Consider the following 14,472-nt stretch of genomic DNA (forward strand, 5'->3'; position numbering starts at 1 on the left):
TTTAAAGTTCCGCTCGAAATGAATTTTTTTCTAGAAAGTAGGTAGGAATTCGGGGGTATGTCTATTCACAAAAAATTATTGTAATTGACCGCCGCAACCGAAAATAATTTTTCCAGAACGATTTGAAATTTTTTAATTTTTTCGAAAAATTTTACACATTCTCGAATTTTTTTCTAGAAAGTGGGTAGGATTTCGAGGGTATGTCTATTCACAAAAAATGCTTGTAATTGACCCCTGTAACTAAATATAATTTTTTTTTAGTATGATTTGAAATTTTTTTAATTTCGTCTGAAAATTTCAGTATCTACTCGAATTGTTTTCCTCGAAAGTGGATAGGATTTCAGGGGTATGTGTATTCACCAAAAATGATTGTAATCGAGCCCCGCAGCCAAAAATAATTTTTTCGGAATGATTTGAAATTTTTATTAATAACTTTTTAATAAAGCCTCAGTCGAGAAATTGGTATTCTTGATTCTCGTCTTATTTTGGCCTCTATAATCTCCCATACGCCATATCCCATATGCATACCGAATATCAAAAAACTAAAAAATGGTAAGTCTTATACCTTCATCTATTTTCTGAAACGAGGCTGTTCGTGGGATTCCTATTGAAATATATATAGTATATTTAAAAAATAGGCAAGACTATCCGAGGAAGCTACGCGACACGCTGCGCGGCGGATCTCCAAAGTTGCCGTCACTGTTCAGCAACCGTCCGTCGTAATTAAATTAAACAAACAAGCGTGGCCGGCAGGCTTATCTAACATCAAAGACGAGAAATCGCGTAGGATGAATGGTACACCGCCGTTAAGCCGGCTGCAGTAGTAATCCAGTGCAACGGCGAGCGGTATCGCGCGGAGAGACATGTCACCAGCCGAGACTCTCATCCTTCTGGCGATTGTTCTCGTGTCAGGTAAAACGAAGGCCACGCGAATCCTTGCCACGGTGTCGACAACGGGCACTAAAGTGATCCCCGACGTTTAGTGTGACCGAGTCATTTTCCCTTTTCCTTGTTCACGAATTCCGCGGCGAAGTGCGTCCGTTTTTCTGGCCCGAGGTGCGCGTCCGTCCGTGACGACGGATTTCGTCTTTATCTCAACAAATTTTTGTTTCCCGTGGTTCCAGCGTATTCGTATCCGCAGAACACGCTGCTGAACGATGTGGAGACGGTCATCAAGTCCGTGTTCAAAACTGCCCGTGAACCGGCCACGTTCAATTTGTACACCAGGTACGTATAACGTGGACGTTTCGTTGATCGTCCTAACCCTCAAATTCGAACGAAAATCGCGAGAGGGACCGCGTGTTCGACACTCGAGCTCCGCGTGCTTCCCCTTCTAATAAGAGGCCCACGACACTGGACGGGTGCTTTTCAAGGGGTAAGACCACTGTAAAAAACCCGAAACGAAGCGTATTTTTTTTTGGGTGAATGGAAAAGTCAGAGGATAATGATATTCAAGGATGTTATCAACCAGGTCGTCAAGCGTTAGAAAAAAAAATATTTATTCAAAAATAGTGCAAAATGACGACGCTGGAGCCATTCTCGCGTGGCGTGTTTTGAATTTGAGGCGCTCTGCGGCACGCAGTGTAACTGGCGCTTTGTATCTGGAAAAAAAACAAAAAATTTCAACATTATTTATTGACAAATGATTGCCCCATTTTTTGTACGAAATTGAACTTTCTACTTCAAATGCTCGCTAATCACACAAAAAGTAATGTTTCAAAAATCCCCTACGTATTTCTCTAGCTATACTCATGTAGATTAAGAGAAAGTTTTTTGTTTTTTCACAGATACAAAGTGTCAATTGCACTGTGTGCCGCAGAGTGCCTTAAATTCAAAATGCCCCTTCTCGAGAATGGCTCTTTGAATAAATATTTTTTTTAACACTCAACAACATGGTTAATAACATTCTTCAAAATTATTATCCTCTTATTTTTCCATCCATTTGAACAAAAAATTGCCAACGTGTGGCGGCAAATTCAACTCGATGGGAAGCTTGTAAAATATAAGAACAAGACACCAGCGATTAGAAATATATAATGGAGCTATTTTAGTTTCTATTACAAGTTTACCTTAAAAATTACTTAAATATCGAAAACAAAAGAAAAATTATGAACTGCGTTAAATAGAAATATATAAATGTATACGATCGCAGAAAGTTTGAGATATATTATTTGTACGTAGTAAGATATTAGAAGCTATTACAATATATGATGTAATCAAAGAATATTATTAATCATAATTAACAGAGACGAAATAAGTCGCAGTAGTTTCCTATACATCGTTTTAATACTATTTTAATTAAAGATCGTAATGATATAAACAACACGATATTTTTATTAGAGAAGACAGAGGAAATGTTTGTATCTCTCTTATGTAAAATTCAATTTACGATTTGTTTAACAAATTTTGCTTCGAATAACGAACATTCGTAAATCCTCTTATGCATTTGTGACTATACCATTTGTTTTTTTTTTCATAAACTGTAGTAACGGATCGTTATATAATTTCGTTCGGTTCTGGTTGCCAAAGTTCATCTTCGGATCCATCGGAATCATCATCAGATTTAAATACCACGCGTGTATGTCGTTTTACAGTCGCTCTTACAGATCTCAGATTACATGAACTCGAAAACTTTGAACTTGACGAACTTGGCCTTGAACTCGTATCCGTGGCAGTGTGTCTATTATAATTCCATTTTCTGTATCGAGATAAATCGTAATATAATATAATGTTTACCTATTTTCGCTATTATTGCGTGATATTATTTTACGACGAATTTTAACATAAAAAAAAAAAAAAACATTCAAGGTACCGTATTAAAAATCTTGTGTGTTTTATATAAATCAACAATTATCATAAACTAACATCAATAATTATCTTTGCAGTTATTTGCACCCAAAGGCAAAGGTATCGAAAGACAATTTTTATATCTCAGAAACGATCGAGCTTTGGATCCACGTTTGGCTTTTTTACTCGGTGTGATTTGTACTATCATATAAATGCCGAATGTCTTTTTTCGACATCGTTTGTTCCCACCATTCTTCAAAGCGCAATCGTGCACCTGAGACTGGATAAATTAAAAGCAACCGTACACAAGAAATGGCTATTGCTCATATTTAGAAACGGACTTAACCCCATATACGTCTAACGACAGGACAAAAATTATTACAGCTTATATTGAAAAATTCTCTGGTTGAAAAACACCAAAGAAATAAATATATACGTATCTGGATCTTTTAATCCATAAAACGAGGAACGTCATTGCAAAGAAATATTTAAGTTACCCAAAACTAGATAGTAGATGAGTTCAGGCGGTTTTTTCGTGAACTATTATAATTAGAAAAAAATGAGAGAGGAAAAAGTTGTATGATTTTTTATGATCGATAGAACAGTTTCAATTGTGCATATTTGTATTGTTTCGCGAGAAACGAGGGTGACCTTCAATTTTTTTTTAACGTTGCAAGGTTTGTAACGTTTCGATCTTGGACCAGGAACGTTTCTTTGCCGGTCGATCGAAAAGTCTCGTTCACGTTCGAAAGCGTGAGACGGACAGTTCCCCGCGTCGAAGAAAATTTCGCGCTTCTCCTTGGCAACGTAGCGATCCGTGCTGCGAATTTTTCGCCCGTGCAGAGCGAACCGTTTATCGTCCGCGTTCGTAAACGATGCATCAATTTTTTAAACGATACGTGCAATCAACAAGCCAAGCGAATTCTATTCTCAGCGCTGACGCTCCACTGACTATCATCGATGCGTGAATATCGCGGACGCGCCTCCTTTTCTTTTTCCTTTTTCTTTACCGCCTTTGCTTTACTGCTGACGATCGAGCCGATCGAAGACGGGGGAAAACGAGGCGCCACGCAGTGGCCCGGGATCGACAATTTTAGCGACACTTTTGTCCAGCTATCTCCTGTAAATCTCTTCCAACGATATAATATAACATATTATGTCTTTCCTCGATACCTTTCTCTTGATTCTTTAATATTTTGGGGCCCTAAAAAAAATGTTAACACTGTTTAATCCTTGAATCAGAAGAGAGCAATGATTTAATAATAAATTAACGACGAATTTGTGCGTCGAACGTAAATGTTTTGAACTTTTTTTTAGGACCCTTTTTAGTGGGGGCCCCATAACTGTACGATATCGACGATATAATAAAAAAAAATACAATTTAAGGTAACGGAGCAGTCATGATATAAAGAGAATTTTAAAAAGAAAAGAGAAATTACAAGTTTTTAAATATGTTCATAAATAAGATGGCGTCACTTCCTGTACTCGCCACCAGAGGGGTCGCGTTCTCGCAAGCGCTCGATCGACCCCCCGTTCCTATGTATACGTTCCTTGATCGACTATCCAATATCAAACGAGGTTTGTGAAACTTTTCCCCTCGAGCCCTAACCCAAGGAAAACCACAATAACCACAACCTCATAAACATTACAGACACTAACAAACATTTTAAGTGCAGGTTATAAGGGCTCTAGCCCAGGGTACTTGCACAGAAGAAACATGAGAACGAGATAAAAAAAAAAAAACTATCCAATATCCTTACTGATGAGTCCACTAATTGGTCCACTAGCAAGCTTCTCCCATCAAATTCCACTCAAATGTATATCATCAAGGGCTTTTGCAGTCCTGTAATCACAAAGTTCCCGAAGATAACCTAAACACACATAATTAGAGAATACAGCTACACCAGGAAGTCCCTATGATCCAGAATTTATCAACGGTGGATGATACTACTTTGGGCCCGACCCATCTTTGACTCCAAGTATAATTAATTAATTGCCTCTAAAGACGTCGTTTTCTCTTGGATTTTTTTCGTTCTGGTCGAGTCTATAAATTAACAACACGAACCTGTTACTCACTCTTTCACACCCTGGTACCAGAGTCCTGGAGCACCCACCGTAAACTGGAGTTTAGACCTTTGCTTTTCTTATATATTAAATAACCTCTTAACGCCATGTTGTCCACGAAGCAATTTCTATCGGATCTGTAAATAATAAACAACTTCCTGCTATTCCTTTAACACGTTCACTGCCAGATCAAAACCGTATAATATTCTGCAAAAGTACAATTTTGATTTCAAACCATTGTAAACTACATAACCTAAAATTTGTTTCAGTACTTATTCTTGTAACTTTGTTAAAATTCAGAAATTCTATTCAAATTTATTTCCCTCGACGTCTTAACTTGAGAATTAATTTTTTTAGTATCGTAGTGGTAAATTCTGTCACCCATAAGAAGAATTGTCGTTTTCTATCGCTAAATAATTTGTTCAGTTTCGACGCGACGAAGAACACCCCATCGATTTCGTAACAAGGAAACGTTCGATATCGAATTTAATTTTGTAATTATTCAACAGGGAGAATCCATTCGGCGAGGAGCAATTGTTTTTAAACAATACAGAGGTCCTCTACGCGTCTCACTTCAACGAAAGTCGTCCGACCAAGTTCATCATTCACGGATACAGCGACACCGGAAACGAAGCCTGGGTACGAGGTCTGATAGACGGTACGCAACCACGTCTTTCTTTCTTGGATTCTTTTAACAAATCTCAGCCACGAACAACATTTTTAATTCGTTCATAGACTAACGTGGAATCTTTTCTCGACGAATCTACAATTTCGAATCGCTATTTGTGAATAAGATTCGCTCGATTCTACGTATAATTAGCGTCGAGGAACTCTGTGATAGACGAGGGCAGGCGTAGCGCGAACAAAACGAGGGGCGAGAGGGGGGGGGGGGGAAGCTGACTTTCGAGAGCGCATTTCTAGAAATGTCGACGGCAGAACGAAACGAGCGAAATTTAATTACAATCAGGGTCAATCCGTTTCGGTAAACACGGAATCGACATCGCCAGGTTCAAGGGTCACCGCGATAGCGAGTTAATTGATCATTTAAAAAGTTTTCGCTAGCGCGCGTTCAGCTGCTGACGTAACATTGAGAAGTTTTCATTGCAGAATCACGTTCCGAGACCCTTTAGACGCCCTTCGATTCTCAAATATTAGAATTGTCGCTAACAATTATTTCATTTCATTTCGATTAAATAAAAATTAGTAAAAGGTCATCGAACCGTATACGACTGACCGCGTGAAATTCTTTTTTTTTTATATTTTATCATTACATATATAAAACAGCCTATTTTCTAAATTTTGGAATCGAGCTGTTCCCGAGTCATGGCGGAACAGAAGACGAGCTGTCGGGCGGGGTAAATAAAAGTTCTAAAAATACATTTTTTGGCTCCCGTTATCGTCGAGCAACTCCAATAATATCGACGATTCGGAGAAGAAATAAAATTTTTTAAAAAAAAAAAAAAAAAAAAAAAAAAAATAAAAGATAAGAACACCGACGTGTACAGATTTATTTATACGCGTGGACGATTATTGACACTTCTTCTCTCTGTCGTGCGCGATATCGGTGGTAAATTTACATGGTTCGTAGTAAATATAATTAGAACTACGATGTTTCAGTGAATTTAACCCCGTCAATGCTATCGGCGCCTACAGACGATGTAGTACAGACGACCGCCATAACCTCTCGTACTATGTTACCGGCGCCTATAGGCACTCGGTTTTGTCTTAACGTTGTTATCTATTGTACAAACTAAAGCTATTTTCCTTACCGCGATAAGACAACATTTTCACGCCGGATAACGCGGTGCTATGTTTTTAATTGTTTACTAAAAGATGACTGCACAGAACGGATCCAAAGATTTACTTTGACATTTAAACTTCTCTCGATTAACATTAACTCTTTAATCGTCGAAACCGTGCAGCGTTCGACTTTGATGCTCCAGCGTAAAATCAATGGGTGACCAAACTGCGAAACTTCGTATTTTTATTTGCCTCTTGACGTAAATGAAACTTCAAAAAAATTCTTGGGGGAACCGAAAGCAGAGGGTTCCCAGCCTTTAAAATTTTCAAATTTTCTTGGGGTTAAAATAATTAGAAAATGTTGTGACCGATAGGGGATGATTCTATAAAGGATTCTAAAAAAAAGGAGTAAGAATCTGTTCGTTGGGGGCTTCGTTACCGAGATAATAAAATACAATGTTATTTACTTTTGCACGTAGTGTTGCGATTCCAGAATCTTAAAAAACAGAAAGAGAAAATAATTCTACGTATTTAAAATTAGAAAGTTTCTAACGATTGCTCGTGCTATTGCAGCGTATCTGCTTTACGAGGACGTGAACGTGATCGTCGTGGGATGGGGCACCTTGGCGCTGGATATCTACCCGATAGCAGCGAACAACACGCGACGCGTGGGCGAGTTTTTGGCCGACTTTTTGGAGTTCCTGAACCGCGAGTCGAACCTCGAGTACAAAGACGTCCACATCAGCGGCCACAGTTTGGGCTCGCACGTGGCGGGATTCGCGGGCGCTTATTTGGACGGACGCGTCGGTAGAATAACAGGTGTGCTATCGTTTTCTACTCTGAGCATAAATGCAAACCGATCGACGACAGTGGATAATCGCAACCAGATAGCGTAAAAGTTGGGTTGAACGCTGGTCCCGGAAGGACGCCATTAAACAGCATGGCATACCTTGCGATTGATTACCAGAACGTACTATAGATTTTTGTTTGTTTCTTTATCGGTTCATCGTTCACGATATTATTCGTTTCGTTTTAACGATCACGCGGTATCACGCGCAGGCCTAGATCCGGCGAGTCCCCTGTTCGAGACGATTTCTGGAATTGTTGACCCGGAATTCAGATTAGATCCAACCGATGCGCAATTCGTGGATGTGATTCATACGAGCGGTTCTGCCTTCGGATTCTTGGCACCACTGGGTCATGCTGACTTTTATCCCAACAACGGAAAGTTTCCACAGCCTGGATGCTCGTTCGTGCCGACCACGAGTAAGTTTCATACGCGTACTTTCCTTATTAACATCGGACGATCTACTCGTCGATACTAAAAGTACATCGGGATTAACTAAGATACATTCGAGCGTGACTCCTATACTCTTTGGTAAGACTAATCGACCGATTCTTAGTTTCTATTACTGTACATTTCAATCTTAAATATAAAATGCTTCTGCAGGGGGTTTCGGAGAAAATGAAGCTTGAAAGTATTTCAACCCCCTGCAGGGCGAATAATATAATCGTTAATCAAAATTTAATAACGTCGAATCGTTTGTCAGCTTATTGCAGTCACTCGAGGGCACACCAATTCATGACAGAGAGCATAGGAAGCACGGCTGGATTCAAGGCGAGGACCTGCGATAATTGGGAGAAGTACGAAGATGGACACTGCGATTACAATCCAGTCGTGTTGATGGGAGAGTACGCGTCTACGTCGTAAGATAGTTTCTCTTCTTTCTTCGACAGGATGGTCCAAAAGCTCTGTTGCAAATATATGATCTACACTTTAAAATCACAAACACTTCATTACTCATATCTATAAATATCACATCACTCAATAAGTCTCCGTCTCTGGTCTAACTATGAAAAACAAATTTTTTTTAGAAATTCCACTTTATTCATCAACATACTCTTCTTCAAAAGTAATACATCCATTCCAACGCTCCTCTAACTTTTCGATGCCCTTTATGTAAAACGATTTGTCTTTGCTTTCAAAATAAGCCTCAGTTTCGGCAATCACTTCTTCATTTGAGCCAAATTTCTTTCCCTGGAGCATCTTTTTCGTGTCTGCAAAAAGTCAGTAGTCGCAGGGGGACAAATCTGGAGAGTACGGTGGGTGGGGAAGCAATTGAAAGCGTAATTCGTCCAATTTAACGTGGGTCTATCAGCAATGTTGCCGTATATGTGTCAGACCGGGGACTTATTGAGTGATGTGTTATAAATTCATGTACACTTCACTTGACATTGTATTCAACGATACCATTTCATCGACCCCAATTTGATAGTTTCCTATAAAAAAAGTTCATCCCCTATTCCTCTTCATTTTTCCTAGTCATGTTCCATATTGACCATCTGAAACGAATAAAACACATCTTTAATGAAGAGTAAATGTAAGTGTCTGTTGGATTCCAGCGACTGAGTACTAGACTTTTTCTGACAATTCTTCAATATTGCAAGCTTTATATACTATTGCTAGAGATAGGTAGAGGTAGGGACGATGGTCAAGGGGCAGTGTGACCCATGAAGGGTGCGAGGTTCAGGATGAGTAAGGATTAGAAATCGTGATTAGGACGTTTGGATGAGTAATGTTTGCGATGTGACCGAGTGGTGTTTGTATGGTCGTGTTGGTCATCCAACATGACGACTCCTAGTGTAAACAGCTATGATCTGTGATCTATTTTCAATTACGAACCCAAGTCAATAAGTTTTTATATACTTTGTATTCCATATTAGCTGTAATCTAACAAGTCTTTCAAGTTTCTTGACTCGTTTTCGTAATCACTGAAACCATCCAGTCGGTATATCAAATAGAATGTGATAGATACAATGACTTTGTGTTTATGTTTCCTTGTTACAGGCTGCGGGGAAAATTTTATTTGGCGACGAACGACGCGCCCCCGTTCGCGATAGAGTAAAACGCCTCGCGACGACGATGGGAAACCCCCCGACGTTTGAAACGACCGTGTGGCGGCGATCGTGTTCTCGCGTCATAAAACGATCCGTACTAGTCATTTATAAGTTACTTTATTTATGCAAGCGCGAGCAGTTTTATTCGATGCTTTATTTGAAACAACATACTCCGAACGAGGATCGAAGCTTGCGGCAAGGCGATGCTGTATTATCGTGCACGCCCATAGAAAGTACAAATTATATTAATTAAAATAGCACGGTTAGACAATACCTTTGTTCTCGTTCTCGTGCCCTTGTAAATGAAAAATAAAATAAATGTTTTATTGGCTACCTCGAAACTTGTCCGATACGTTATTCGACGTGCTGAATCTTTTATCGCGAATGCTAAAAGCAACGGCGAGTCACGGCATACGTCGCCCGTTTGATAATCCTACCTACTTGGTTACCTAATAATTCATCCAGCCTGTGATTAATAAAGATAGAAATTACAATACCAAGTCGTAATGCAATATCGATGAAGCGAATTGCGCGACAAATGTCGCGCAAAAAGATCCCCTTGAAGAAATAATTTTTACACGATGAATCGAGCGTACTTGACGTTGCTGTTAATAGTCCAATTATCTGGTATTTTGTGCGTTTATGAGAACGACATTATCCGTGATTACTTCAAGTTCAAGAAGGTGAAGAGGATCGTGGGGTTCTCTTGCGGTGACGTGGAAGGTATGTAATAATATAAGGTGTCACAGTACGTACAGGCTGGGCCAAATTAAGTGTTACAACCTGTTTTACGTGTGTACAATTTGATGTGCAACGATTCTGAAAAAAAAAAACAGCTTGTTACACTTTTTGGAACCATCCTCGTGCAATGTCTTGCGAGAATATCGAATTATTCGGCTGAAACTTCCTCGTGTTTTTACTCTGTACGAGACAGACGACGTTAAGCTCGCTAGAACGTTTAACGATATGTACATCACGTACATTTCGATGGTGGACTTCGTATTCGAGTCTCCGGTGGACCTTAAAAAGCTCTTGAGCGCCGAGTACCATCAGCTGGGCATCTTCTTGGATTGTCGATGCAATAACAGGCGTTACAATAAAATCTTCGTCGAAGTAAGTGATTTATCGCCGACGATATGTTAGAAGATTGAGAATTACAGTTTGACCCGTACGCGAACAGGCAACGAAACATTCCATGTACGACGAAATGCATAAATGGTTGATCTTGGGGTCGAACTTGAGCCACAGTTTGAACATATTACACGACGAATCGTTCACTGTTTCCACTGATATTGTAATCGTTGTACCGTCGGAACGCGACTACGTTCTTTACGACGTGTATAATCCGTGCAAGGATCGAGGAGGACCGACGAACGTGACAGTATTCGGAACCTGGGACGCGGAGAACGGATTGAACATCACTCTGACTCAATCGAAATTTCAGAGAAGATCGAATCTGCATGGAATGAAGCTCAAAGTCGGGATCGTGGTCAGTTTTTGCTGTTTCCTATGGCTAAAACCTGAATCGTTCGTCGATAGTAACGATCAGATATCGTTAAACTCTGCAGATCAATTATACGCCGGAGAACACGTCGCTTCACGATGTAATGATGCAGTACACCAAGAGAGGAAAATATAGCCGTTCGAAATTCTTATATTTGCTCCTAAACCACATGTCGGATCTCTTCAATTTCACGTAAATACAAAGATACAACGAACGCTTTAATTTATCGACGATAAAGATTTTAATTGCATTTGATTTACCATTTTTAGCATGGAGGTCGTGCAAATAAATACACGGAGAAGGTTCGACAATTCCGGCCCGGTTTTCGCGGCTTTTAAAAGGAAAATAGTTGACCTCTCGTCGAGTCCGGTCGCGATGAAAGTCGACAGATTAAATAACGGAGACATAATCGGGCCTGTATGGCCTATACGGTATGCAATTAGTGTTATATACTCTTATATATTCTTTATTTTGCTATAAATACCAAAGATTACACGTTGGTGCTTTTAAAATTTTTGCAAAATTTTATTCACAATATGTTTCCTGAAAGGGAACCGAAAATTTGTCTTTTGCAGGTCGTGTTTTATGTTTCGCACGATTTCGTCGATGAAAGTGAAGCCTGGTCAGTTTCTGAAGCCTCTGTCCGTGAAGGTCTGGTACTCTATACTGACTATGATAGGGATCGTCACAACCATATTAATTCTGCTCATAAGAATGGAAGGGATTCGCAACCCCATGGATATTTACGGGCTCTCTGTTCTACTTACGATAGGAGCATTGTCCCAACAAGGTATCGTTACAGGTCGATTGTCTTTGAAACTAAGCAAGATACGAAATATAAAATCATGTAAATCGAAATTTATTTTGTCCAGGCTCTGCGTTCATCCCGTCTCGCACAGCAGCTCGAATCGCCTTTCTACAAATCTTATTATTTAGCGTATTAATTTTTAATTACTACTCGGCGAGCGTCGTGTCGGACCGTTTGAAGAACAAGGGAGAGAAGATGAACGATTCCCTGATCAGCTTAGTGAAAAGTAACTTGAAACTCGCGGCGGAACCCACGCCTTACATTCGCTCTTTTCTTGAGGTAATATCCCTTTAGAGCAGCTTGCATCTGAAACGTTTCTAACGTATAAAGCAACTGTTTGAGTTTGAATTAGATTAGATTAAAGCGCTAGACTTTTTAGTAGACAGTGAAAGGCTCATCCAGCACTTTATTTTTGAAACTTTCAACTAAAATGCAATCTCTCACCTATTAGGTACCTGACGAAGAAGTGAGATACTTTTACATGAATCGTTGGATGATGATACCAGAATACAACAGATACTTGCCCCTAGAAGAGGGGCTGAACCGCGTGGCGCAAGGAACTTTGGCTTATCATACGATGGTCGATAATGCTTATCCTTACATCGAGCACACCTTCAACGACAGAAGCATTTGCGAGCTCACGGAGGTTCATCTGTTCCGCACCACCTTGGCATTTTACGCCAGGCACAAAAGCCCATTCACCGAATTGTTAAAAATAGGGTAAATCGTCCCATAAACAATCGAATTTTACGTAGAAAGTAACGCAGGAGAGAATTTATCATAAGACTTCAACCCTGAACGCAAGGCCCCCTGAGAGTTCTTCATTAACTATGTTCAATTAACTATTCAGTTGAGTTAAGTTAAGGGAGTTCAAATTAACTATTCAAAGACAAAGAAGACCTCGTTTGTTCTCAAAAAATGGGGCGCTTCATATACGTAGATAGCATTTCATTTGTTTTTCTAATTATAGAAAGATAATACTTGTTTCATTTTTATGCATATTGATATTATAAATCACAGTATCATTTAAAACACAAAGAATTGTAAGTTCTGTTTACCATAGGTAGAATATCAACAAGAACACCAACAAGAGTTTAACTATTCAGTTAAGTTAAGTTAAGGGAGTTCAAATTAACTATTCAAAGACAAAGAAGACTTCTTTTGTTCTCGAAAAATGAGGCGCTTCATATACGTAGATAGCATTTCTTTTGTTTTTCTAATTATAGAAAGATAATACTTGTTTCATTTTTATGCATATTGATATTATAAAACACAGTATCATTTAAAACACAAAGAATTGTAAGTTCTGTTCACCATAAGTAGAATATCAACAAGAGTTTAACTATTCAGTTAAGTTAAGTTAAAAGAGTTCAAATTAACTATTCAAAGACACAAGAAGACTTCTTTTGTTCTTGAAAAATGAGGCGCTTCATATACGTAGATAGCATTTCATTTGTTTTTCTAATTATAGAAAGATAATACTTGTTTCATTTTTATGCATATTGATATTATAAAACACAGTATCATTTAAAACACAAAGAATTGTAAGTTCTGTTCACCATAAGTAGAATATCAACAAGAGTTTAACTATTCAGTTAAGTTAAGTTAAAAGAGTTCAAATTAACTATTCAAAGACACAAGAAGACTTCTTTTGTTCTCGAAAAATGAGGCGCCTTATATACGTAGATAGCATTTCTTTTGTTTTTCTAATTATAGAAAGATAATACTTGTTTCATTTTTATGCACATTGATATTATACATAAAACACAAAGAATTGTAAGTTCTGTTCACCATAAGTAGAATATCAACAGGAATTTTGAGCAACCACTACTGAATAACCAATATGGCGGCCATGACAATTGAAAGTTTCATCGCTCTCTTTGATAAGCCCTATGAAAAGTACTCGAAATATGGAGGCCCTTGGTTGACGATTATGGTTTTTCAGGTTGACGAAAATCCGCAACGTCGGTATTCAAAATCGCGAGTGGAAACGATGGTCGGCTAGAAGACCATACTGTCCGAGCAACCTACTTATCGCTGAACCTCTATCGATTCACGAATCTGCACCGATATTCGTGTTCCTTTGCATTTCTATGGGGTTCTCGTTTCTCATTTGCATCGCGGAGAATCTGTTCTACATGACCGCGCTGACACGGTGAATAAAAATGAAGAAACACGGTTGTCGGGTATCCAAAACTCCCGATCATTAACGTAGCAATCACCGACACGTTGTGTTTTTCAGGATGTTGAGTGGCATGACGGGCAAGAGAAATGTGATGGACATGAACTTGAACATAACGTCTTTGAGAAACGTTAATATGCAGACGCTGAAGAGATTTAACATGTTCAAGGAATGGATGAATTCGCAGACTTCTTAAATTGCGATTGCTTATAGAAATAATACACTTTTATTAACTCCTGAATCATTTATATTTATTACAACTTTTATTACTATTCACGCTGCACTCTTTTTTCTTTTTTTTTTTATTTTACAAATTCATGGAACGTTTCAAAAACAATTGTAGATTTTAATCAAGGCTGAAATAAAAGTTTCTGACGTTCAATACTAAACGTACTATTCTACGATTTATTACGTTGTTTTTAAAATGTAATTAAAATCTGAATTTAATATTGCATACCTTGTTATTTCAGAATTTTATCATTTGACGAG

At 38.7% G+C, this 14,472-nt stretch overlaps 2 protein-coding genes across 2 annotated transcripts; both read left to right on the forward strand.

Annotated features, from left to right (window-relative positions):
• The first annotated feature begins 756 nt into the window (after positions 1–756).
• LOC122403501 (pancreatic triacylglycerol lipase-like) lies at positions 757–9,569 on the forward strand. The gene is made up of 7 exons (XM_043407050.1): positions 757–912; positions 1,125–1,227; positions 5,361–5,509; positions 7,165–7,410; positions 7,651–7,857; positions 8,142–8,298; positions 9,440–9,569. The coding sequence occupies exons 1-7, from the start codon at positions 864–866 to the stop codon at positions 9,495–9,497; spliced, it is 969 nt and encodes a 322-aa protein (XP_043262985.1). The 5' UTR covers positions 757–863; the 3' UTR covers positions 9,498–9,569.
• A 501-nt stretch (positions 9,570–10,070) lies between these two features.
• LOC122403498 (ionotropic receptor 75a-like) lies at positions 10,071–14,216 on the forward strand. The gene is made up of 10 exons (XM_043407048.1): positions 10,071–10,212; positions 10,424–10,602; positions 10,670–10,974; positions 11,051–11,185; positions 11,263–11,424; positions 11,569–11,783; positions 11,866–12,080; positions 12,253–12,521; positions 13,747–13,956; positions 14,044–14,216. The coding sequence occupies exons 1-10, from the start codon at positions 10,071–10,073 to the stop codon at positions 14,177–14,179; spliced, it is 1,968 nt and encodes a 655-aa protein (XP_043262983.1). The 3' UTR covers positions 14,180–14,216.
• The last annotated feature ends 256 nt before the right edge of the window (positions 14,217–14,472 follow it).

The sequence above is a fragment of the Colletes gigas genome, unplaced genomic scaffold (assembly GCF_013123115.1).
Source record: "Colletes gigas isolate AHSC1104 unplaced genomic scaffold, ASM1312311v1 Colletes_gigas_Sc00055, whole genome shotgun sequence".
Taxonomy (NCBI): Eukaryota; Metazoa; Arthropoda; class Insecta; order Hymenoptera; family Colletidae; genus Colletes; species Colletes gigas.